The sequence below is a fragment of the Symphodus melops genome (genome assembly GCF_947650265.1).
Source record: "Symphodus melops genome assembly, chromosome: 7".
Lineage (NCBI taxonomy): Eukaryota > Metazoa > Chordata > Actinopteri > Labriformes > Labridae > Symphodus > Symphodus melops.
Window position 1 is genome coordinate 16,036,216 of NC_136697.1, and position 24,918 is coordinate 16,061,133.

At 40.3% G+C, this 24,918-nt stretch overlaps 1 protein-coding gene across 2 annotated transcripts in view; it reads right to left on the bottom strand.

Annotated features, from left to right (window-relative positions):
• gpc5c (glypican 5c) overlaps positions 1 to 24,918 on the bottom strand; it is a 92,768-nt gene that overhangs the window by 16,983 nt on the left and 50,867 nt on the right. For both annotated transcript variants that reach the window (XM_079348096.1, XM_079348095.1), the window contains one exon: positions 14,266 to 14,386. In XM_079348096.1, coding sequence (XP_079204222.1) covers positions 14,266 to 14,386 — 121 coding nt within the window. The remainder of the gene's footprint in view (positions 1 to 14,265; positions 14,387 to 24,918) is intronic.

Below are 24,918 nucleotides of genomic sequence, written 5' to 3' on the forward strand. Positions count from 1 at the left end.
GGTAGGATGACACGTTTCTTTTAATACCAACCACATTTGAAGTGAATCATTGATTACAAGGACAGGCAAAAGCCCCCAAAACAAAAGGGTTTCCTAACTATGTTCCATTTTATTCCGACAGGAAGGTTCAGATTCTTCGTTATTTGATTGGCTTTATTTGCGCTTTCATTTGTAAAGCATAAATCACAGTAAATTATTCAATACACATAATCTTTAAGATGTATTTTTATTGAATTGCTTTTACAATATCAGCTGACGATATGTATTGACATCTGTTTATTTCCCCTGAGTGTAGAATCAATAAAAGTGATAAACACTAAGCTTTTTATTAGCTTATGAAGCCGTCTACGGGAAGATTTTTTTTTTCCCACAGATCAATAATAAAGATCATCTTCATTTACACTTCACTCTGGCATCTTACTGTGACAAATGCCTGGACCTATAGAAACCACATCACGTTGTACTGTGAGCACTCTTCTGCATGAAGACTCTCACAGCCTGGAGCATGACAAACTTCTCGTTATGATATTCCTCCCTCTCTGCGTGGAGCCAACTAATTGGACCACCTGCTGCGCCATTCCTGCTGTCCACCATCATCAAGGTGGTCTTTGTTCCATCACCCCATGTCTGACAAGAAGCTCTCCTGACATAACAACAAATCATCCTTTAGAGTTTAAGTGTAAGAAAGTGGCATAAATACCAGATAAGTAAAACACGCAGAGCTGTGGAGACACACAGTTTTAACCATTCTGTATTTATGCGAACACACAGGCACACACACACCTACACACACACACACACACACACACACACACACAGACACACACACACACACACACATACACACACACAATATTAAACCTTCATGAAAAAGCCAACAAGCTCAATCCTGTTCGTCAGTATGTTCTTCTCTGCTCTTTTGTTGATAGTGTGATAGGGCTGAACAACACAAAGCATTGATATAAATATATATAAATGCTACTCATCATAGCATCATATAGTGGACTCTGCTGCTTTATCCACATCTTTTTTTTTTTTTTTGCTTCATGCCTTAGGCCCCTTCTTGTCTGACATGGATAGCTTTGAGTTGAACAGCCAGGTCAGGAGAACAGTCCTCCTGAAATGATGTATAGATTCAGTAGTGTATATTTGAATACGGCTTTTGAATCAACAGCCAGATTGGCAGGTAGAAATGAAGACAATCATTCAGGTTGTGAATCCTAAACAGAGAAAATGATAGAAAGTACATGGAAACCTGATGAGTCTGCAATCTGTTCACAAGGTGTTGCACTGGATCTGTAATCGGCTTCAGGCAAACTTGTCAAAACATCAGGAACAAACAGGACCCAAGACTACATGGTGGGAGGTGTGAATCAGTACTCAGTCTGTCCTTCTATCCATGCTAGCACCTTTTCTGAGGCTCTTTGAGGCATATCTGTGCTTTGAGTTAAATGTTACCACCAGAATGTGTACAACAATTCGATTGAAAACATTATTATATTTTTGATAACTTAGTCTAGACTTTTCTTGGAAGATAATGAGCTAAAGACCTGATAGCTAGACAGCCAAGGTCTTCAACTGACAGGTGGAAATAATGAGATGAAGGACAGCCACTAAAGTTAGCCAATGCTGAGAAATGCTTGACTGTCATTTGTAATTGTGCAGCAGTTCAACTGGTGTCACAGTTAGTTTTCTATTTGTCTTCGCTTTCAGAAAAGTTACTTCTGATGTTTCCTAATGAGAGAGGAGGAGACTGAAAGTGATCCTGACACCACTGAGTACTATTCTTATTGTAAGCCATTACATCTATCATGCATCCCATTCCTACCTAATGTGAAATGGCCTCCTCTGAGTCAGGCCTGAGAGAAGTGCTACAGTAAAATAAGTTGTCTAAAAAACAGTATAGAGAGCAGAAGCTTCATGTAAAAAGATTATTGAAGCCTCAGTAAGAGTTTGAGAAATGGCACCCCGGTCCAGAGAATCATTGAACATTTTTAAAAAAGAGGGGGTTTAGTTTGTCAAAACATTTTTTTTTTTTTTTTTATAGAACTCTATAGGGTAACCATCTGGGCCAGGAGCCTTGCCACTTTGAATTTATTTAATAGAGTCTGTGATGTTGCTTATTGTTAACAGATATGAAACTCAAGTGGACTCTTCAGTGGAACCAGTTTAAACCTATCTGGACAGCTCAATTTTCATAGATGGACTAACAGAAACAAAAGGATTACTTAGAAATTGGTGACTAAAACTAGGTAAAGAAGATTTTGATTGCAGTTCCTATCGCCCCATCTCTGTCCTAAATACAGAATATAACATTTTAGCCAAACCTAACCGAACCTATCATGCCACATATCATATCATCAGACCAAACCGGGTTCATGAAAAACCCACAGTGGCTCGGGCATCTGTTCCGGATGCCCCCTGGACGCCTCCTTAGGGAGGTGCTCCGGGCATGTCCCTCCAGGAGGAGGCCTCTGAGTAGACCTAAGACACGCTCGAGAGACTATGTCTCTCAGCTGGCTAGGGAATGCCTCGGGGTCCCACCGGAAAAGCTGAAGGAATTGTCTGGGGTAGGGGAAGTCTGGGCGTCTCTGCTTAGACTGCTGCCCCTGCGACACGGATAAGCGGTTGAAAATGGATGCATGGATGGAGGGATGGGATTGGCTCATATGACAACAGGTTACCCGGCGCTTTATATTTCTTGTACTTGTTTTGCGTGCTTTGTGGCTACAACATTGCATTAGGTATAGAAACTTGGGTCGGGGGGACTTGCTCACATGAAACATTTTAGATAAAAATACAATAACTGAATGTATGTACCCAATGGATCAACAGTTCAGTACAAGCCTGCAAGGAAAAGATACGTTATTATGGAGGATTTAAGGCAAGAAAGGGAAAACTCTGTTTCGACAGCTACCAATGATAAACCCATTAACCTTTTATTCATAATGTTAAACTACAAGATATTTCCAATGCACACTCTAGCAATTTATGTAGAAGTGCTGTGTTAAACAAGAAACAGTTGTGCCCCAACACCATCCAGATAACCATTGGGGTATTAAGCTAATAACCATGCCGTTCAGGGGACGTTTAACACAATGCTGCCTGGCCCAGCTGTCCTTAAAGCATGTTAATTAGGGAAGGAATCAATTAAGGCGCTGTCGCTGTGGAAACCACAGTTGGGCCGTTGTAGAATTGTTTGCTGGCCGCTGTCCAGGGCAGTTTGTTGGTTTGTTTTGACTCTGTCAGAGCTGCTAGAGTGCCACACAATTTCTGCTAAGCCTGTTGAAATGTTAATGCTACTTGGTTAATTCAAATGTAACACAGAGAACTTCACAGTGGTATTCAAACTACATAGTCAAGGAAGACATTTCTAATTTGCCCTTGAAGCTAACGAGAGAAACAGAGAAAATATTCCAGTTTGAGTTCTTAAAGAATGTTGAGAGCTCAGTATGCACTGAAAAGCCTCTCTCTTTCTCTTTCTTTATCTGCTTTCTGATAGAAAAATGCTGCTGCATTGCAGTCCAGCTCTGAGATTTCAATAAGCGTCATAAGCAGTTTTTTCCTTCATTTACTTTCTTTCAGAGTGAAAAAAAGCAGTGCTCACTTCATACGACATACACTCAGCTAACAAAGTTAATGTCAAATACTAATAATAAAGCAGCTCGGAAAACAGGAGTTGTTGGAAGTAATTCACTTTTCATAAGGATCCAAAGATTAATAGGAGGGTTTTTGTTCTCAAAAAACAACCACCTTTCAAATCGTATCTTCTTGATCTTGCACACTGAGCCTTATTGTAAAGAAAAATTGTGCAGAGAATTTCAATAGCAGCAGCCTTTATGAAACATACAAAGCAGAAATTGTTGGTGATTTTAACTCAACAGGAACAAATGTCTTTGTTCTCTCATGACTCCGTCTTCTTTCTCTGACATTTAAAACCAGGCTGTTTGTTAAGATGGAACTTTGCTGTGCCATGCAGCTTTAAAATAGAACATTTGAGCTGTTTAGAGAAGGTCGAAATGTTCAGTGATACATCCAGTTTTTCAAAATCAGGTCTTGACAAATCTCAACTTGAGAGGTTACCAAATTTAACTACATTGTTAAATATACTGTATGGCAAATACATTCATTGACATGATTATACAGAGTGCATTTTCTTTCTTTAAAACAGTGTTGGGGGCCAGCCAGGATGGCAAAGTTCAGGCTGGGTACGCTTGGAGAACTACGACAAAAGACTCTTTATCCCAGCATGCTTTGCCACACCTAACACATAGGTGTGAAGTCTGGGAGGTATAAAGCCGGCCATGCCTCATTGTTCTTTCTCTTTCAAACGTCGCCTGGCGACGTCCGGGGATACCCAACTCTGTTCCTGTTTCCAGCACGCTTCTCTTTGTTTAAAAGTTTTGGCGCGCAGCTGATCCAAAGGCCTTGAAGCATACCGACGTCCTAATTTCCGAGCCATCCACTTGAACGCATCTCAAAAAAAGAGCGTTTTATTTCTCCCGTATTAAAACGGTATAGAGAGAGACTGTAAGGATTACGTCTCGTTCCGTCCTTTAAAGAAAGGACATCCACGGAGATCACCTCGCTCGACGGAGGACACTACGGCCCTTTTCTCAAACCCCTTTGGACGCACCGCCATCTCCAAACAACTGCAGAAAGGCCGTTCCAGGACCTCTTTTCTTCCTTTCATCAACCGTGGACAAAACGGTTACAAGTGAGGCTTAGCTAGGTCTGGGCAGTTAGATATAGAGAGTGTGTTTAATAACTGAGTTATTATTGTGAAACTGTGATAATATTTGCTTGGTGTTTGACCACTGTGTCTTAGATTTTACCAGAGTAAAATCTCTTTTGTTCTCCTTATTTGTGCCGCTGTGTCCCGTGTGTTTATCTGTGAGCTCCCGCGTCATAACCGGGTAATAGACTCACTATCAGAAAGACTAGTGTGAACGCCGTCTGATACAAATCCGGCCACTGGCTTCTGTTAGTGAAGTAAACTATGCTCTGAGTTGTGGTGAGCTCCAGTCCGAGATTGAGCTGTCGAGGTGCGTTGTTTTCTCTCGCTCTCTCGCCTTTACACACACACCTTTCGGTAGACGCACACACATAGAGATCTGTGGCTTTTCAGAGGCTGCTGAAACGTAGATCACGTTCTGTGTCCGCCATCACGTGACCACGCGTGGTCGCCGCCATTTTGATCTGTCCCTGTCTGTCTGTCCCTCCCTCTCTCTCTCTCTCTCTCTCTCTCTCTCTCTCTCTCACAGAAACACGCACACACACACACACACACACACACACACACACACACACACATGTGCCACGCTTGTTTGTTTTGTTTGTTACCTGTAGTTTGGTTTATAGTAGTTGTTTGTTTGATTGAGTTTCATTGATTAACTTGATGTTGCTTTGTTAAATAAATTCTATTATATTTTAAAAGTCGTTGTTTGTGATCACTGTGGATTTGCTTTGTGACTTAGGCTGGGTGAAAGGGCTTTGTGTTCGGATTTCACACCTTCAATTAAATACCGATTATTAATTATTAATGATATTAGTATTTAAGTAACTAATTTTGAGACTGATATTTTGTAATATTTTGGTTGTTCCCTGTTTACAGGGTGGTGCCCCGCGGTTTATTAAACGCAGTTTAATAACAATTATTGATTTAGATTAATAATTAAATAAACTTTTTGACAACTAAATGTTACACCATAAAACCCAACATAACCATTGGTAATGGTATTCGTTCCTGAAAATCCCCAACAACAGTAACAATTATATAATAGGCTAAGAAGAAAGAGTGATTTTGATAGGGGTAAAGACAATATTTACGATAATGATGACAACCTGGTAGATTCAAACACTCAAGGTACAAACTATTAGTCAATGTGTACGCTAAGTAAGTATCAAAAAAGGACTGATTTTTAACAGCAACACTTTCTGTTGTGTTTAAATGATTATTACTTAGAGTAGATGATATTTTGGCTATAGCATCCATGCCCCTGAATATGCTGCGTCTGCTTCAGAGCCTGAAAGAGTGTTGTTTATCGAGAATTTGCTTTATTGAGTTTAATAATAATGATACTAATAATAATACATTTTATTTGATGGTGCATTTCAAGTCACCCAAGGTCACCTTACATGGGATAAAAGCAAACTTTGATAAAAGCGTAAAATAAAACAGAACATCAAAACCAAACACTGACATAGAAAACAAAAGACAAGTGTAGTGCGTAGTGACCAGTTAGAGTGTGCCAGCTTAAACAGGTGGGTTTTGAGTTGAGATTTGAAGGTCGTGATGGAGTCTGACTGTCTTATGTGGGGGGGGGCGGGAGTTCCAAAGTCTGGGTGCCCAACAGCTGAAGGCTCGGGCACCCATGGGACTGAGGCGTGGTGTGGGGCTGGTTAGCAGTCCGAAAGAGGTTGAGCGGAGGGTGCGTGAGTTTTCACGTGGTGTTTTTTATTAATCTATCCATCTAAACATTTTTTTAAGTTAAAAAATGAATGGATTACTTGAAGCTTTTATTATGGACATGATACTGGCAGCATTATCACAAAAATGATATAGGCCAGAAAAGGATTTTTTTTTTCTGGAGTTTAAAAAAAAAAAAAAAAAGAATCAATATGAATTTCTTTACAGTATTCACACAGGAAGACCAAGTATTTAGCAAGCAGTCGAGGTGCTCAGAGTAGATGGGATGAAAAACAAGATGCCTACCCTCATACTCAAGGCGTGCCTTGAAATTACCTCTGGCATCCGAAGACAAATCAGGTATTCCACAAGGCTTTGATTTAAATCCCAAATCATGAAATACTTTCTAGTTCTGCTCTTGCACTGCCAACTCATTCTCCCTTCTCCGTCATTTCAAAGGCATTCCTCGGTCAGGGGATGATGGGCCAGGTTTGGGAGCATCAAGGGCAGCATTCCTGCATGTATTTGACAGCATCCTACATTCACACTCAAATCTGTACTGCCAGGAGTGACCAATCACTGTCTGAATGAGTTCGGAAGAACAATGAGCATGTGTGTTTGTCTCAGTGTGTCTGTCTGTCTGTCTGTCTGTCTGTCTGTCTGTCTGTCTGTCTGTCTGTCTGTCTGTCTGTCTGTCTGTCTGTCTGTGTGTGTGTGTGTGTGTGTGTGTGTGTGTGTGTGTGTGTATCGTCTGTCTGTGTGTCCATGTGAGTGTAATTGCAGCTTAACCATAAGGCTGCTGTGAACAAATCATCCAGTTTATGTGGTCAGATCTGATTGTGATATATGTAAAAGCGAAACCACAGATGAAAAATAAATACTGCTACAGTAGCTGTACTTGTGTAAGTGTGTTTGTCTCATTAGGTTTCTTTGCATGTATAAGACTGCCATCAAACCAGTGAACTAGCCTCATAAGTCCCAACCCTTGTATAAGACCACACTGAGACATGTGCTCTCTGTCTTCCCTGACAATTTTAAACAGTATCACCTCATTGAGTGCAGTTGTGGTAAAAACTGCAAATGTGGACATAGTAAGAGGAAAAAAGGGAAGGCAAACTTGGAAGAGACATAAGGAAAAAAGTAAGCGGTAATCTCTAAAAGACTTCAAACTTTTATTTGAAAAATACTTCCTTTGTCACACAAACTAGGAATGCATTTGTGTAAAAAAAAAAAAACCCATTAGCTTAGAAGTAATCTGTTCAGTAAGTGTGTGTATATGTTTATGACTTCAGACGAACTGGCTGCCACTGCATCTCACTTTAGGTCTTAGTAAGAGTGATAAAGAAGGACAGGCGACAGATAACACGCACTCTGAGGTGTGGCAGTCTGCAAATAACAGAAACTACAGATAACTGCACTATGAAGCCATGCATCGCTTCTGATTGTGGATCAGATTATGACCGATTGTTTGAATGGATTGATGGTGGGGTTTTGTTTTTTTTTGTTTTTTTTACAGTCAAGCAGTTTTCAGACAGTTTTTAATGAACGTAGAGCCATAAACTGACAGATACATTAAGTTCTGGAGCCGACAGCGATGGTAACTGTCTGAGTTTGGACTTTTATGTGTTGCCATTTAAAACATGGAAAGAATAAAAGGCATAACAAAAAGTCTGAGCCAAGTCCTTTTTTGCTGTTTTCCTTTTCCGTGGTTAAAAATTAAGCCAATAAAAACTCCTCTTTATCCGAATCCTACGGGCAGATACATTTGAAATTCATATTGCACTGAAGACAACCAAAAGCTGAATTTAAAGTCTAAGTACATTGCCAACAACTACCTCACCCAAAAACATGAAGGACGTATGCAGTTAGCCTTTCAAAATAAAACTTCAGCTCGTGCAAAAAAAAAAAAAAAGTGAAACATTTGATGAGAAAAAATCTTTCAATGACCATGTGCATCTCTGCCAAGACGTATACAAAAAAAAACTGTATGTTAATGTGGGCATAACAAAGTTGTGTTATTCTGCAAATGGAAACGCATAAGTGTTTCGGCTAATGTTGGCTGTTTTAGATTAAAAAAGCCCAGCCCTCTCTTGAAACACTAACATGAAGATGTTCATGATTTCTGACTTAGTGCCCATAAAATTGCAACATCAATTTTTCCAAATTGCTTTGAGATAAAATTACACAATGATCATTCTCCTGAATATCCCTTCCAGGCATCAATAAAGTATTATCCTATCTTATCTCCGTTTGGTAACAATTGTGAATTGCATTGGACATAATTTATGTGTTAACAATAACATATTGTGCAAGACTTTTTTTTTTATGCAGAGTACTTCCTGTTGCTTTATCTGCAAAAAACACACCAGTTCTTCCTTAAGCGATAACTGAGCATAATTTTTTACCAAATTACATGAAATTCAACAACAAAGTCTTGCTTTTTAAAGAGTTATAATGTATTTTTTTCCAAGGAGGTCTGAGTAATACTTTGAACAGTTTTCCTGGTACTTAACAATAACAGAGATACACACCCCTGTACTACAAGCTAGTACAAGCCGGTTCTCTTGCTAAGCGTAAGTGACACTTTATTGGCTATGACCTCCTGTAACCCTCATGAGTCAATCACTGTAACACACTGTGGCATTTGGGTGTCACACCCTGCTCCTCTCAGGCAGCGAATGAGGTAGTTTGTATGTGTTACGTATCAACGGTTGAGTGAACTTGGCTGGAAAATGATGGAGATGTTGTTGAGAAATGTGTGACGGTTTGAGCGACATCAGCCGTTTTCTGTAGAGCAAGTTCCAACAGCTACCTGGAGGATGTAAATTGTGCTGCGTGAGATTTAGGGGTCAAGAGTCAGTGAAGGCCGGGGCCTAAAAATCAAAAGCCTTATCGACCTCAAACTGGGCTACAGAGGTCCTAAAAAGGACAAATGCACATCTTCTGGAGGCAACACCCAAATAGAATGACTTTATTTAAAAAAAGTCCCTGCTCACTAAAATGTCAGGAGCATTGCATCTATTATTGGTAAAAACACGTGTGCCTTAATCAGAATCTGGGTTCATGAAGTTTACTTGATCACCTTACAGTGAGCAGGGAGACTTGTTGCTACGTCGTTGCAGCAGCAGCAAATCTCCTGTGATGGCCAGCTCCATCATCTTGTTCAAGTGGAAAAATTGGTCCCCTCCCTGTGACGGGCTGCCAGTTCAGCCTGCACTCTCTTATTCATCCCTGGACTGCACTACCTCTTTAAAGCTCAAACTCTGCCTGACCGCTGAAGGCACTGCTGAAAAACATAGAAGAAACATATACAGTGAAGGCATGCTGAAATCACAAACCAGTCTGTGGTTGTTGTCTATACCTTTTATGAGGTCGGATAAAACGGTTGAATTTCTTTAGTTTTTTTTTTTGCTTTTTACTATCAACAGTCACTTACAAGACAGCAAATGAAGTCCCTTGAGCAGCTGACAGATCAAGAGATCAACTGGATCAACATAGGGAATGTGCGGTGTGTGTTTGTGTACGTGTGTGTTTAAAACAACTAAGTGCGCTCTGATGTGGAACCTGGCCAGGACACATGGCCAAACCACAGCAGTCAATCCTATCAATCACTCAGAAATCTGCTCTCTCTGTATCAGAACTTTTTTTTCTTTCTTTGCTCTATTCAGCTCTCTATCAACAACACATTTCACTATTTGTAATGATGCTGCCTGTGTTTGTATGTACGTGCCAAAGAAAAACAAGGGATATGAATCATGAGAGTGATTGCCTCTGAGTTTTTTTCCCCCCTCAACACAGCGTGTTGCCACCGACTTTGTATTGACCAAAGTCAAAATTGACAAACTGACAAATGATCTGGCCTGCTCCTCACATGGAAACAGATACACCATTGTACAAGAGATCCCCACCCAGAAACAGCTGGACTGATGGCCAGGACTCAAAATTCCACTTTGAAACATTCATTGTCCACATTAGCAATATTTACAGGCAGAGAGACATAGTGTGAGGAAAAGGATAGTCAGAGGAGACAGACATGGGAGGACTGTAAGTTTGCCTACACATTTAATCGAGCATTTTATAGCAGGTCAACAGTTAAGGGCATGTCCTATGTCTGTCTCTGTTATTTTAAGCTCAGTATTTGATTCTACATTACAAGTGTGTTTTTTTCTGTCATTTAGTAATGTGCCGCGTGTGTGCTGTGCATGCAGGTTTGTGTGCATAACAACACACACTCATTTTGTGAGTGCTTTAAAGGGGAGAATACCATAAGGAAAGGAGGGGGGTCAGAGTCTATGATATATCAGCAGCAGTTTTCCCAATCATGTGAGACAAACACACATGCTTAGTGTGACAGTGCCCTGGGTCTACTCTCCATAGGTACAAATATACATATCTTAACCCCACAAATCCCGGAAATGGAGGTTATTGAAATTTTGAAAAAACTCTGATTTAGTACTTGTTGGAATACCTGTAATATCTTTTTAATTAAAAATAGGTCATATGAATACCATTCAGCATTAGTCCACTGTGAGTTTTGCTTTCATTCCCAGTGAGTATAATATCCAAAATTAATTACAAAGATTAAAGGAGACAAACAGACACCTAATTGTATTTTCAACACTCATCTTAAACACCTCAAACAGAATTGCTTCTATACAATGTCCTCAATGTGAATTGCAAAGGGGTTTTTTTCCAGCACGCAGATCAATGATAAATCTTAACAAGAACTAAGTGTTTAATTATATGAAGGAATACAAATGTACTATATCATAAGGTTGCTGTTTCTTTCTTTGTCTCTTTTTAACTGACTGTCAAGGTCAGATTTGTATACACAGACTGACATTACTCTGCCTCTTAGTAACAATAAATCAGAGATTTAAAGGAACACACTTGTCTCAATATGCTATCAATGGTTAATGAATTTGGACTTTTATAGCTCTTTCCTAGTCCTCTGAGCACTCAAAGCCTTTTTACACTACATGTCACACTCACCCATTCACACCACTTCCACATGCTTGAGAGGCTGCTGGGTTAAGTGTCCAACTTAACTTTGACATGTGACTGCAGGAGCTGGGAATCAAACCCCCCAAACCTTCCAGTTGAGAGACGACCAACTTTCTCACTGAGATCCAACAGCTCACAACTTCTCATTGATAACTGGCTCTTTTCCTGCAGACGTTGCCGATCAATAGCAAGCCCCTTGCCTTGCCGAACACCCGGCGGGGGGATCAGCCCTTGATCTACTTCTTAGTTTAATTTAATTAAAATGCAAGACAACAGCCATGCTTTGTAACAAGAGTAAAGCTCTGTAAAACTGTGATGTCTTAAAATGTTGGCTTTGCTTTCTTTATTATTCTAAACTCTTAAACAGTAAGGGAATGCTTTTGTGATCATTGAGCTCACTTGTCCACACAGACTCAGCAAAGAAAGTGTTATTTACGTTGCTAAACTGGACTTTGAGTTTGCTGAAGTGCAACACTCCATCTAGAATCAGAGTTGTGGAAGTTGTAAAGTTTCAGGTCATGTTACCAACTGATTATAGATTGCAGTCACTGAGTTGAGTAATGGCCCAACTGTGGAGCATGCACAAACAAATGTAAACTGTATGGATCACTAATGCGTCATGTCTGTGAATTTCTCCCTCCTGATTAAACAGCAATTAACTTTACTGCCTAAAAGACACCAAGGGTGTCCAAGGAAGTTTGTAATTTGGAAAGGGATCCAGATGGGCTTGCCAAAATCAATCTGAAAAGGAACTTATTTTGTAAACTGACTGGCCCACCTGGAATAATCTAATGTAATGGACCTGTCTCAAAACATCTGTTAAGGCCTGTGCTGCATGCCAAAAGACAGCGATGAACACAAGTTTTCTCAGAAAGTAGACAACAAGACAGACTACATCCCTGTACTGATTTTCTCCTGTGGCTTCTATTAAGGAATTTGAGTCAGTGTCATTTCATGTTATTAACGCTAAAAGACAATCATCTTAATGAATATCTCAAAAAAAAGACAAAGAAACACAACAAGTCAGCTAAAACCAACATAATTACTACATCACTGAGGTAAAAAGACATGCAGGGGTGCTGTTGGGGGTCCATAAGGAAATGTGGAAACCTGCTTTAGGAGATCTTTGTGATTGATTTTATAGCTCCTGTCATGAGTTATTTCATAAAGGGCCTCAAATAAATGCTATTGCCTCCCTTTCAGCTACAGAAGCAAAAGACGACATGTGCATGAAGAATTATTATTTTTTTCTGTATAGTTATTTTAGAAACCCAAACTGCTTTGCAGGGTAGGTGTCAGATGAGTCGATCAAGATCCTGGCTTTACATTATCTAAAGCAAGCGTTTGACTATGAGTCATACATTTGACTGTTTAAAAAACGCAACAAACAGAACATTCTTTATAGTAGCTTTCAGCAAATATGTTGGACTGTCTGATGCATGTTCAAGATCTAATTGTCAAAACATGCACTTATGTAAAGCTGTGAATGCAGTTGTGAGCACACAAGTCTGTCTAGATTTGCCTTCAAAGGGTCTGCCACATTATGCAGTTTAACAGTCTGTGATCCTTTTGCTCTTATCTTGCACAAACACAAAGCTGTGCCAAGCTCTGCCACCTGGTCTAGATTCAACGTATGCGTTTCAACCCCGAAAATGTCAACAGGACACCTGCACAACTCTGCAAAGTTACCATGACAACAAGGCACTTGACAGCGACCATGCACAATGGGATGTTGTGGTCTGACAGAAATGATCTTGAGCCGTCAGAGGCAGACAGGTGGAGAGTCTGGCTGGGAGATTTGTTTTTGGGACGTGCGTGAAATGATGAGGAAATAAGCATATGGATGAGAAGATTAAAAAGAAAAAAAGGTATACAGATGTGTGTAGCTTATGATAAACAACTAACCTGATCTAAAGTTGATAAGGATCAAATATAGTTACCAGTAAGTATAAACAGAGAGATAAACATGTAAATCACAGAAAGATTCTAAATGTAAATTAGAGAAGAGCTTCAGCAATCGTCAGGTACCAAGAGGAAAATCAAGTGAAAAAACAGAAGTGAAATATGTCTGGTGTAGTATCGATGGGCTTAATTTTCAGAGTAACAAAAGGCACAGGCAGGCAGAGGGGAACCAAATCCTGGTCCATTTGTCTCTTCAAATGGCCTCTAGGGACTTTGTGAAATGGCCCTTTTCTTCTTGGTCCTTTTCAGCTCTAAAGCCCATCTACATGACAAACAGTGTCACTTTGAAGCTGCTTGTGTCATCTCTGCCTATCTGTCACTCATTCCTGACCTTTTGCTCCCGCCTCTCATCTTTCTCTTTTTTTTCTTACCACAGTTATTCACTTTTTTTTTGTTGTTGTATCTCTCTCCCTTTCACCCTTCTCTTCTTTGATATCTGCCTCTGTGCTCATAACAAGTCCTTGTATCTAAGAAAAGTGGCAAGGACATTTAAGTAGTTTGAAAATGTGTTATATTGTTGGAGGCAAACTAATTACAAGGGAAAAAAGCCTTTAGAATTGTTGTTAACATTTTAATTCACTGCTTCATCTGTGTCATTGTGTCATTTTAAAAGTGTTTTTGCACAACTGTCGATAGAAAGCAGCTCACATTAGTTAACGCTAAAGCTTTAATTCACACTTGATGTTTCAATGCCAAAACATATAATCAAATGTAAACAATCAGTAAGACAAACAATAAAGCCAATAAGTAACATCAACCCTGCTCGCGATGGGACGGTAATTGCTGCATCCTCTTGCCATTCATTGGTGTGTCAAATAGTATGTGTGTGTATGGAAGAATACAATAAGTTGTACCCAAAGATGGCCTCAGGTGGAGCGATGGTTGCCTACCTGGTTGAAGCGTTCCAACCTCTCCTTGACCTCAGCAAGCGTCGGGTTCGGGGTGCGAACTTTGACTTCTGGATTTTGCCGCTGCGCATGTATACCGTTCCCAACAACTCTGCCTGTATAGCTGAAAAATCAAAAATCACGCAGTTACAGAGGCATCTGGTAAGTTATAGTAAGACTTACAAGAACTGGCTGCAGACTAACATTTCCCCATGTTTTTTTTTTTTTTTGTCTATTCTGTTGTTAACGTACATTACTTCATGTATTTGTCATAGGATCTTTTATTGTTGTGTTACAAAGTGCAATTATACATTTTCAAGTACCACACTGGAATGAAGTCCCAGACTTTACTGAGTCATGCTTGGAAAATAAGATGTCATTTAGCGTCGACTTTTAAATAAACAAAACAAAATGTCAAAGAGTAAAAACTCATCATGCAGTCCATCAATTTCTGAGTTTACAAGTCTGCCAACTGCATTTCTTGAGAATAAACTAAAAACCCATTATAGGGCCTCATTTGTCAAAGACAAAACACAGAGAATTAAGCTAAACACTCCATTATCCAAATGTTTTTGGATGAACACTGAATCAAATACTATCAACAATCACTGGATGGGCATTTATGTTCCTCTCTGACTGAAGAAAAAAAAAAAAAAATAGAAATGAAAAATGGCTGTATACAGTCCTAAAAATTAAATTGAGAGACAGAGTGAGCTGAACCCTTTAATCCCTGACTTTCTCTGTTCGTCTGCAGCTCAACAAGGATTAAAGCTGTTGATTTTGTCAGAGCTATATGAGCTGATGTCAGGGAGGCTAACATTTCTACCAGCCGGATGATGTGGAGGGGAAAATGTTATATTTGGATAAAAGTTGTTCACTTTAAAATAGTTTAGTATCATGAGCCTTCAGAACACTGTTGAACGGGTTAAAATGTTACCATATATAGAATACCATACATAGCATTGAACTGACTACATTGTTGTTTTAGTTTTTGTTTTGAAAGAATGCTTGTTCTGCAGGGTTGTGTTTAATCTGTAAGTAAAATACTGGCAGGCATTAAACTGAAAATAAGTCATCATATTCCACATAAGTCACCTGAGACTCACTGAAAATAAGTAATTATTTCATAGCCCACACTGAAATTCACACATTATGCTACTGGTATGTTTACAGTGAAAACTTGGATGAGTTAAAATGGTTATTTTTTTCAGTCAAAACATCCAAGGAACTACTTACTATGGATTTGGGAGGAAAATAATAATATGGGAGTAGCCTGCCAGAGAAGTGCTGAGACACTATAACCTTTAGAAGTTCATCAATGCCTCACAGAGAAAATGCACTTCAAAGTCCATTAATATTAAAGAGAGGCTGCTGATGTTGAAACTTGCTCACCTTCCCTTGACTCTATCTTTTTCACACTAAAACTGCTGCAGCCATCACAAGAACAAACACACCCCTCCTCCTCCTCCTCTGCTTAAACGTGCTCCAAAATATTCAAGCTGCCTCTTTTTTTTTTTTTTAAACAATGACACAAACATAGTTTGTTTCCCCCCCATCACAGCTGTGATACTGCTATCCAGATTAGTTTGAAAATAATATGAATATCCTCTATGCATGGAGGGGATTTAAAGGAATCATTCACTGGCATCAAATCAATGCAGACTTCCACAGGCGGTACAGGGCTAATGATGAAATGATTATGCATTGTGTAAGTGAATGTGCGAACACGGAAGTGTTTATGCGGGGTGCACGCACACACTCATGCGCGTGTGAATATGAGTGGAGGCAATCATAAAAGTGCTGAACTTGAAGATCTCGAGTGTGTGATCTAAAGCAAAGTCTTGATAAGGTCTGTGCTCCTCTGGCCTGCTGATACAGCGCTTCACACATCAGGCCCGTAAAGATGCTACATTTTTCTCGTTTAACCTTCTGCTGATACTTTACATCCTCTTCTTGCTTATTTCCTCTTCCTCCTTCAATTGCTTGTTTCGTTGTTTTGTGTCTGCAAATGGGATCAACTCCACAACGCCCTAACACACACACACACACACACACACACACACACACACACACACTCACACACACACACAGCCAACCACTATCTGCTTTGACAACAATTGAAGCTCTTAATTGCCAGCGGCTGAAATTTTTTTCATGTCAAGATGAAAACAATCGATAGCCTTTTGACTTTTAACTTCCCGCCTCTGACACAAATGATTAATTGAAGAATCACACGGTTCTCTAAGCGGTGGTTGAAAGTCTGGGTCTGTGTGTTAGCGAGTGTGTGCGTGTCTGTCTCCAGGCTTGGCTTGAGATAACTGTGTTGGCGCGGAAATGAGCTCATCAGATGGGACGCTAATGAAAGGGAAGTGTCAGGGTGCGTTTGGCAGTGCGCTACAGGCCTGGAACGTTTCATTGCAGGGGTGAGTTTGATATAGTGTTTAGGATGTGACAACTGACACAGCAGGGTGTCCCAGGTCTGATTACATGATAGGAGGACAATTAATGCTGCAAATGTGTGGAGCAGACGTCAGATGTTTTTAACAGATTCCTGAAAGATGCAGTTGAGCGCACTTTCGAATAACTCTCATGATAGCATCAGGTCCCAGTTTATTCAAGAAGAGTTGACAATTGTGAAATAACGACACAGGAGAAGACTACATTGAGTGGCTAATACATGAATAACAGATTTTTACAAAGAACAGTTCATGCTCATCTCTGGTGTTGTCCTAACTTTTAGCTTTAACAGATACTCAAAATGACTACCTACACATGTATGGCTTCTGACTCATGGCTCTCTGACTCGTTTCTATGGAACTGACTCATTCCCCTGTGAATGCTCAATTGATGCACTTTCCTAAAGACAGCCTTGTCTGTTCTCACCCCAACCCCACCCCCCCACCCCCCCATGCCTGGAGCTGCAGCAAGCAGTGACCTCGACTCCCCGCTGCTGACCCCAAACTGAACTGTCTTGATCTTTCAAAGGCCTGCAGGAACGCTTGCGGGCTGCAAGCCAGAAAACATAACAAATAAATATTTATTGTTGAAGGTATACAGGGAGATAAGTGAAGAAAAATAATGTGCATTTTGAGTGTATTCATGTGCGTGGACATTTTTGTGAATGTACTTGAACAAAGACGTGAATACTTTCAAGCTCCTGGAGACCTGATTTGAAATATGAAAAATGCACACGTGGTATCAGAATGTAATGTTTCCTGAAGCGTCTACCAAAATTTGAGTGAAAACAAACTAATAGAAAACCTTATTTTACGATTCTCATGATTGTGTGAGCGTGGCAGCTCACATATGTAAGTCAAAATTCACCAATTCCATTCATTGTGTATTAAACTGTCCTATATGTTGCTCATAGCATTCTGGGGTACCTAGCCACGCTAATGGCTATTTATATCAAAAGCAGCCTTACATAGAAAATGCTGATATACTGTTTGGGGTATAATTGGAGAAAGTTCTTGTCTGTTCGACTAGAAAACTAAATGAGATACGACAGGTTACCAGCGTTGCGACTTTATCCAAACTGTTGTGTTACGATGGGCAGATACAGGACAACAGAAGTTCAGGGAAGCAGAACACCACCCGGGTGAAAGATGAAGCTGTTTGGCAAAGCAGAGAGCGTTTCTGTTAACCAGCCTATATGGGGGATATTGGCGCAACATACTGTATGTTGGGGTGCTTTTGCACGACTCCACCTTGGCTCACCAAAACACTGCCCACTGTTGGTGTACAGCCATAAACAGCAACTATATGTGCAAAAAGGAGCAAAGAGGAGAGGGAAAGAGAAAAACAGTGAGATACAGAGGGAAAGAGATGAGATTGATCGATCAGATAGATACAAAACGATAGATTATAGGCAGTACATAGTCGCAAAAGGCAACACAGTCAAGAGTTGGCTCAGATGAGAGGCAGGTTGAGCAGGAGCAGAGTAGTTTTGGATAGATTCGAGTGGATTTGGGTTTCCTGGGCCTTAAGGATTAGCAAACATTTGATCGGAGAAGATCAGAGCAAGGAGGCAGATAAAAGATTGGCCTCTGTAAAAAAAAATATTCTCTTCGTTACTCACTTAATGCCCAATTCTTGATTGATTCAATAAGCTAGTTTAACTCTTCCACATATTTCCTGTTTTTCAATGAAAAACATTGTTTCACAAAACTAAAAAAATAAAAATAGATGAAATCTTTCTCATCATACACATATGCCATTATACATGCACGTTCAACCTTTATTTTCGACCTTGAAAAGTTAACATGCAGGCCATGACATGTCAAAATGATATTTTCCATATAATGTTACAGCAGGTCGGCCTGTTGGATTGTGATTTTGTCTGATTGTCTAATTACATTCATGCAGCATGCAGAGATCTTTGCCAGGATCCCTTCAGATAATGAGATGAGTTAAAGTATCTGCCAGAGAGAAAAATGGCAGGACATCATCTCTGACATGATTAAAGGCAGTTCGACATTCACCAAAAAATTCACACCGTAGTTAAAAAGCATGGAGCGGTTACTCAGGGGACTTGAGGCTTTGTACTATTGATGCCAGAAATGTCTACTTTGTGCCCTGTTGATCTAAAACTTTAATTCAGTAATTAAAATTAGTAATCATCTTGTATTTGTTCAAAGCAGGAGATCTACTGTAGTGTAACCACAGGATGCAGAATATTGAATTATATTTCCCATTTTCAGCAAGTGAAGGCTGAAGGAAAGTGTTCCTCAGGGTTTCTTGAGAAATGTGCAGGTTGTGGTGACATTTTGAGGAGACATTTGTAAGTACGTCTCTGCCAGACAGGTGCTGTATGTTGCACATCAAAGTTAAATGGGACTATGAAGGCAACCCCCTACTTGTGTTCACTCTTAAGTTAGGTATTTGTCAACATCTAACATGGACAAGCACTCATCTTGAAAATCCTCTTGCACCAACAGTCAGGATTTACCTGGAGGCAATGTCTCAGCAGCATAGAAGGCAAAGAATTATGGGAACATTGTGCATGTTTGCTTCTGTGTGTGTGTGTGTGTGTGTGTGTGTGTGTGTGTGCGTGCACTCATCTGTCAGCAAAGTGTCATTACTGTTCAAAACCATGACATTTCCCTGTGAACAAAAGAGAACCATCTGCGTTATGAATTTAACCCACTAAGCACCACTGACTGAAAATGTTGTTCAGGATGAAATGGAAGGGAAGGTTCTTTAAATTTTCACCAGTGCCTACTATTCCCACACTTAGTAAAGCTGTCAATGAGTAATGATTGAGAGGAGATTGCTTTCGTCTGAGTGAGTGTGAGTATTTTTGTGGCTGTGGGTGGCACCATATCAGCAGAGGAGGGCGTTTAGATTAGAGCTGGTTGCACTGCTGTCAGAGTAAACAGTAAATTGTCAGTTCATCATGATTAATAAAAGCTCTCCCCACCCTCCCGGCTGTTGTGGGTATACAAGACTGAGCATGTGTTGAGCCCTGTGATTAATGCACAGCGGGTCATGCCAGCTGCAGTTAGATGTCATGTTTGAGGTCTTATACTTTTTTTACGGCATCATTTGCGGAATTTGCCGATTTTTTTTTTTTTTTTTCCCTCACTGCTGTGATTTTCCTTTTAGTTTCTTTTTAGGCTGCGTTTCTCAATGAATCACATTCATGTTGTGCCCACATGCTTCGATAGGTATTTTTCCTGCAGTGCAGATGGCAACTCTTAGGGGTCTGCTTTCAAGCTTTTATTTGCACCTAAATTCCAACAATAACCGACTGTTTCTGCACATGGTAAAGACTCAGTGAAACATTGACATTGATGCTGCAGTCAATAGTTTAAGGAAAGAAACTGCCACGCAGATTTAAAATAGATGCATCTTGAGGTCTACTGCACATACTTTCAGAGAACAGATGCTGTTGACCGGAAAGAAAAATGAAATTACACAGTCTGCACATTTAGAATTACATGTTCAAGTTCTTTTCATTTGACTTTTCTTGAAATAAAGCTCGAGTGAAAGTCCACTCAGAACTCACGTTGCTTGCTGGGCCTGTTTTTTATTTAGAAAATGAGTCTGCATTCGCTGCTCTAGTGAATTGACCTTCGTAATTTCCTGCTGACAGTTGTCTCGGGTTGTCAACAGAGATCAGCTGTTTACATCAGCAGGTCACATCTGTCCAATAGCAGTGAGACACATCCTCATTGTTAGTCATCATGCTTCAGTGTTTTTAAATATCACTTGTCCGATGCCTCAAGGTTTTGCAAGATGTCCTTATGTGCCCCTTTGCTCCTCCGCAGTCTGCACAGTTTCATTAACTTTATCCGATCCATCAGTCCCAGCAGTTGCCATCGGCCACCACCTTAACCCACTGTGTACTGACTTCACAGGGGAATAAATCTGTTTGCTGCTCAGTATCTCCTTGTGTCTCGGCTTGAATTTCTGACACAACTACTAAATCATTTCTTATAAAATACTTCTCTTTACTTCATTAACTTGCCTCTCCCCTAATGGAACTGGGTATGTCACCTCTAATCATACAACTAATGTGTAAAAATACGAGATTTAAATGAGTGACATATTTTTGTTCCACAACAAGTCATACACATAGAATGGATGTACACAAACTCTGCATAGACAGTGTGGTTATGAGATGTATTCAAATCTTTCCTTAAAACACTTCAGCCTGGCTGCTTTGAGACTGATAAGGATACCAATTCAAGTGGCAAAAAAATGTCATGGTGGCTGCTAATTTTCAGATTTTTTTTTCTTCTTTTTTAAGCAGGAATGATAACCAAGCAGCAACCTCTGGAGATGAAAAAGGAGGCTGATGCATATAAGCCCACAATTCTGTGGGGGGGGGGGGGGGGGGGGGCATCTGTTTTGACTAAAAAATGTACTCAGGCTTGGTCCATTAAGATTTAGTGTCAATGATAACAGACCTTCTTTTTTTCTTTCAAAAATACAAAGAATCACACATTCATCTAATTCTTGAAAAAAATAAAAAATAACAAATTATTAAAAAAATACTTATGCACTGTCAACCAATTCAGGTGGAGACCACTTCCAGCTCAGCTGTGTGCATAAGAAAACTTAACAATCAATAAATAATCATATTAAACAGGCCAATATTGGCTGATAATATTCAGATATACCCTTCCTTAAGCTGAGCTGTGATTTTGTGTTTTGGGACTCATTAGACCTTAAGTCACAAGTGAGGCCAGCAGTGAGATGAAGGGAGGGGTTGAGTGGATATTTGTAGCCAGCTAACTTTACGAGCAGAGTTTGGACATGTTGAAATACTCTGAGCAGGAGGTTTTGTTCTGAAAGGCCAGACTGTTCTCACACAACACTGTGAGCTTATAGCAGCCGTTCGCTGTACTAACATTGAGCACTTGAACAGGCGACCGTTCAATAGCCTCTTTGCAAACACTTAATCAACATGACATACTGTACATAAGTGCACAATGTCCTCCTTCGGACAGTAAACATGAACATGTGCAAACACATGTATAATGTTATGCAAGCCAGTTTCCCATAATGCATTGTGAAGACACACTCAGAGCACCGATTCAAACCCCAGCGGTGGGTTTGAGTTTATCAGAAGTTCCCCTGTGATAAACATGGTGAAAATAAATTTTAAACATCACGCTACACACAACTCTAAGCACCGGCAAATGTTTTGTCTGATCTCATAGAAGATGTTAAAATTCTTGGCACTCTGAACAGTTGCTTCCTCTTTACCACTTTAATACAAAGTAATACTGAGATGATTAAATGTAAATGGAGAAACCGCAAGCATATATCAGCAGAGGTCACCTGGAGGACAGGCAAGCTCAAACGGGGCTTTTCTTTCCATGCTCATGTCTGCAGATCAAGACCTTTTGTTCTTTCTCTTGACATCTCTGCCTGCGACCACAAACTCCATTAAACTCTGATTTCCCTGTCTTTGTTCTCATTGCTGTTGTCTGTCACCCAGCTGGTATAGCCAACATGAACATGCTGGATGCTACTAGTAGCTGCAGTTACTTGGAAGTCTCTGCAGTACCTGGGGCATGAAGGCTTTTTTTTACTCACTTTCTCTCTCTCTCTCTCTCTCTCTCTCTCTCTCTCTCTGTCTCTCTCTATCCTAACACTATGTTTCCCCTCTTTATGTGTCTCGTGTTATCTTTTGACTTCACCTCTTCCTTGTTCCAGCTGGCAGCTTGGAGTTTTTGGAAAAGAAACAGTTCTATGGCAAGTCTTGTTTCATTTAGACACTGAGCTAATGGGTATTCTGAAAGACTTCCACACTTTGGATAATGAGGCTGACTTTCAGAAAAGTTATCAAAAAAACTAGACTAGAACAAAATGTTGATTTTATGTATTTTTCCGTAACAAAGGATTGTACTTCTGTTTTTGCTGCTTAAAGTTAAACTTTTGACTGTGTTTGTTTGCAAAGAGTCTTCAAATCATCTGTCTAAACTTTCTGAGAGTCCAGTTAATCTCTTTAAGAGCTGAGTCAAGTTTGCCTTGTGATTTTGTAGACCTGGCTGGTAGCCCACTGGGCCCACTGTCATGCCTCTTGGCAGCCTGGCAGGCTTCTGTATTAAATGATGAGTCAGACATGTCGGCAGGGTCAGGGAGGATCAGGAATGTAAAGAGCAAAACCGGCACAGCAGTCATGTTGGCATCTCCAAACAAGCTCAGAAACAGTCAACTAATGAAGCCAGCAATCTAATCGCTCTTGTTTGTCTGTTGAGAAAGCTTTTGATGATTTCACGCTGACTAGCTGTTCCTTGTGCTTGGGAAGTGTCTGCATAAGGAATCACAGGACGATGTTAATCTGTTTAAAGTGGTGCTTTTATAATCCTTCACATTAAATTCAAATACAAACTGTTGTCCTTCAGATAGGAATGCTGATGTCAAATATTGCCTTGAACTTACAAATTTTACCTAAAGCACTGGTTCTTGGCTCTTTTGACCTGTGACTCCTAAACAGCAAAGGAATGTTTCCTTGCAAAACTCTGTCACATGTTGTACATCATTTACTAGTGCATTTGTTTTTATCCCCTCTTCTACAGTGTCATGCTAATCCTCTTGGGAATTGTTTTTGGATGCAGGACCCTCACTGGCCTAAGAAGAGGCATGTCCTTTATTAATGGGGTCTGTTTCTACCTCGAGTTACACTGACTGCAGGGTTATGTCATGTCAGCCAAGATGAAACATTTTTTACCCAGGACGTTAACCTGAACGCATCTTTACGCTCATTGTATTTGACATCACCTGAGGCACGCACCTGTGCGGGGCTGGCTATATATCTGTCCTCATGGCGCTGTGGACGGGTGAAATATGGCTGTTTATGATGGTGTGGTTGGGTTGGAATTACACACCACTATGTTGGCCTTAACTGCTTTGCCACTTCTTAAGAGGTCCCCAGGTGATTTTACCAGGACTAGGCTGGCTTATTGAGTGGTAGCAGTGTTGCAGCTATATAGTTGAAGGTCCAATGGCTGAAATTACTCATGGCTATTAAGCACTGAAAGCATGTCCTCTACAGTGCAATAAAAGGAGTTGCCCAGTTATGAATGGCTCCCTTTATACGGTATGTTTGTTTTCTAGATACATTTTAATTCTATCAATTAAATGTGCTTGTGATTGGTCGGGTCTACTATCCAATCAATATTCATCCTCCTTCCTGTTTTAATTTTGCCCATAAGTGCAAAGAGTGTGAAGTCCTGAGGGGAATCTCATTTCTTACACTTGAAGTTTCAGATTTACTTCCATTTGTGTTGTGCATGCTTCTCTCTCTTGCCCCAGTGAGCAGAGCTCCATGTGGTGAACCAAAACAGCCTCTCTGATTGTTTGCTTGTCTCTTGGTTTGTTTGTGTAATCAGCATGGTGGCGTGGTGGCTGTTGACTGCCCGGTCTTATCAGATTTTTGGGTGGATGGAGATGAAAGCTGACCCTGTTCCCTTCTGAGCTAGTAGACAATGGGTTTGTGGAGATGTGGCCAAAATGCTAACAGGGGCTATAAGTCTCCTCAGAATTGGGCTTTTCAGTGCTCAGTGCCAAATTAATATTAAATTTAAGAAAACAGCTGCTGATGGCAAATGTTTTTATCGAGAAGATTTTTGGAAGTAAACAAGCACTGTCGAAGGCCTCATCAACAAGTAGTCTACAGAGATATGGGCACAGCAGGAGGAATAGCTGCAAGTTTACAGGGAGAAATGTTTACAGAAACGGTAGAATGATCTATGACACAGCTATTCACTTTGCATGCGCATACACTTACAGATAATCACATACTGTGATTATCTTGTACCCAGGAGGCGTTGATACTAATCATTAGGGCCATTCCAACAGTCCATTCCTATTTCTGTCCCCGAGCTACAGGATGTCTACAATATCAAGTTTGGCTCATCATAAGCCCATTATAAGCCTACACACATGCGAGCATGATTCATTTCAATGCTACACCAGGCTAATGAACAGTTATCGATTTATCTAACAATCACAGCAGCTGAAAGGAGCTGAATTAAGTGACTCACTCTTGCCAACAAACCGCCCGTGCTTCTGCTTTCATCTTCAGACGCTCTCCTGCTCTCTCTATGACTTTAACACACACACACACACACACACACACACACACACACACACACACATACATGCCAAGACACATAAAGATTCTTTCTTGCTCCTTCTCGT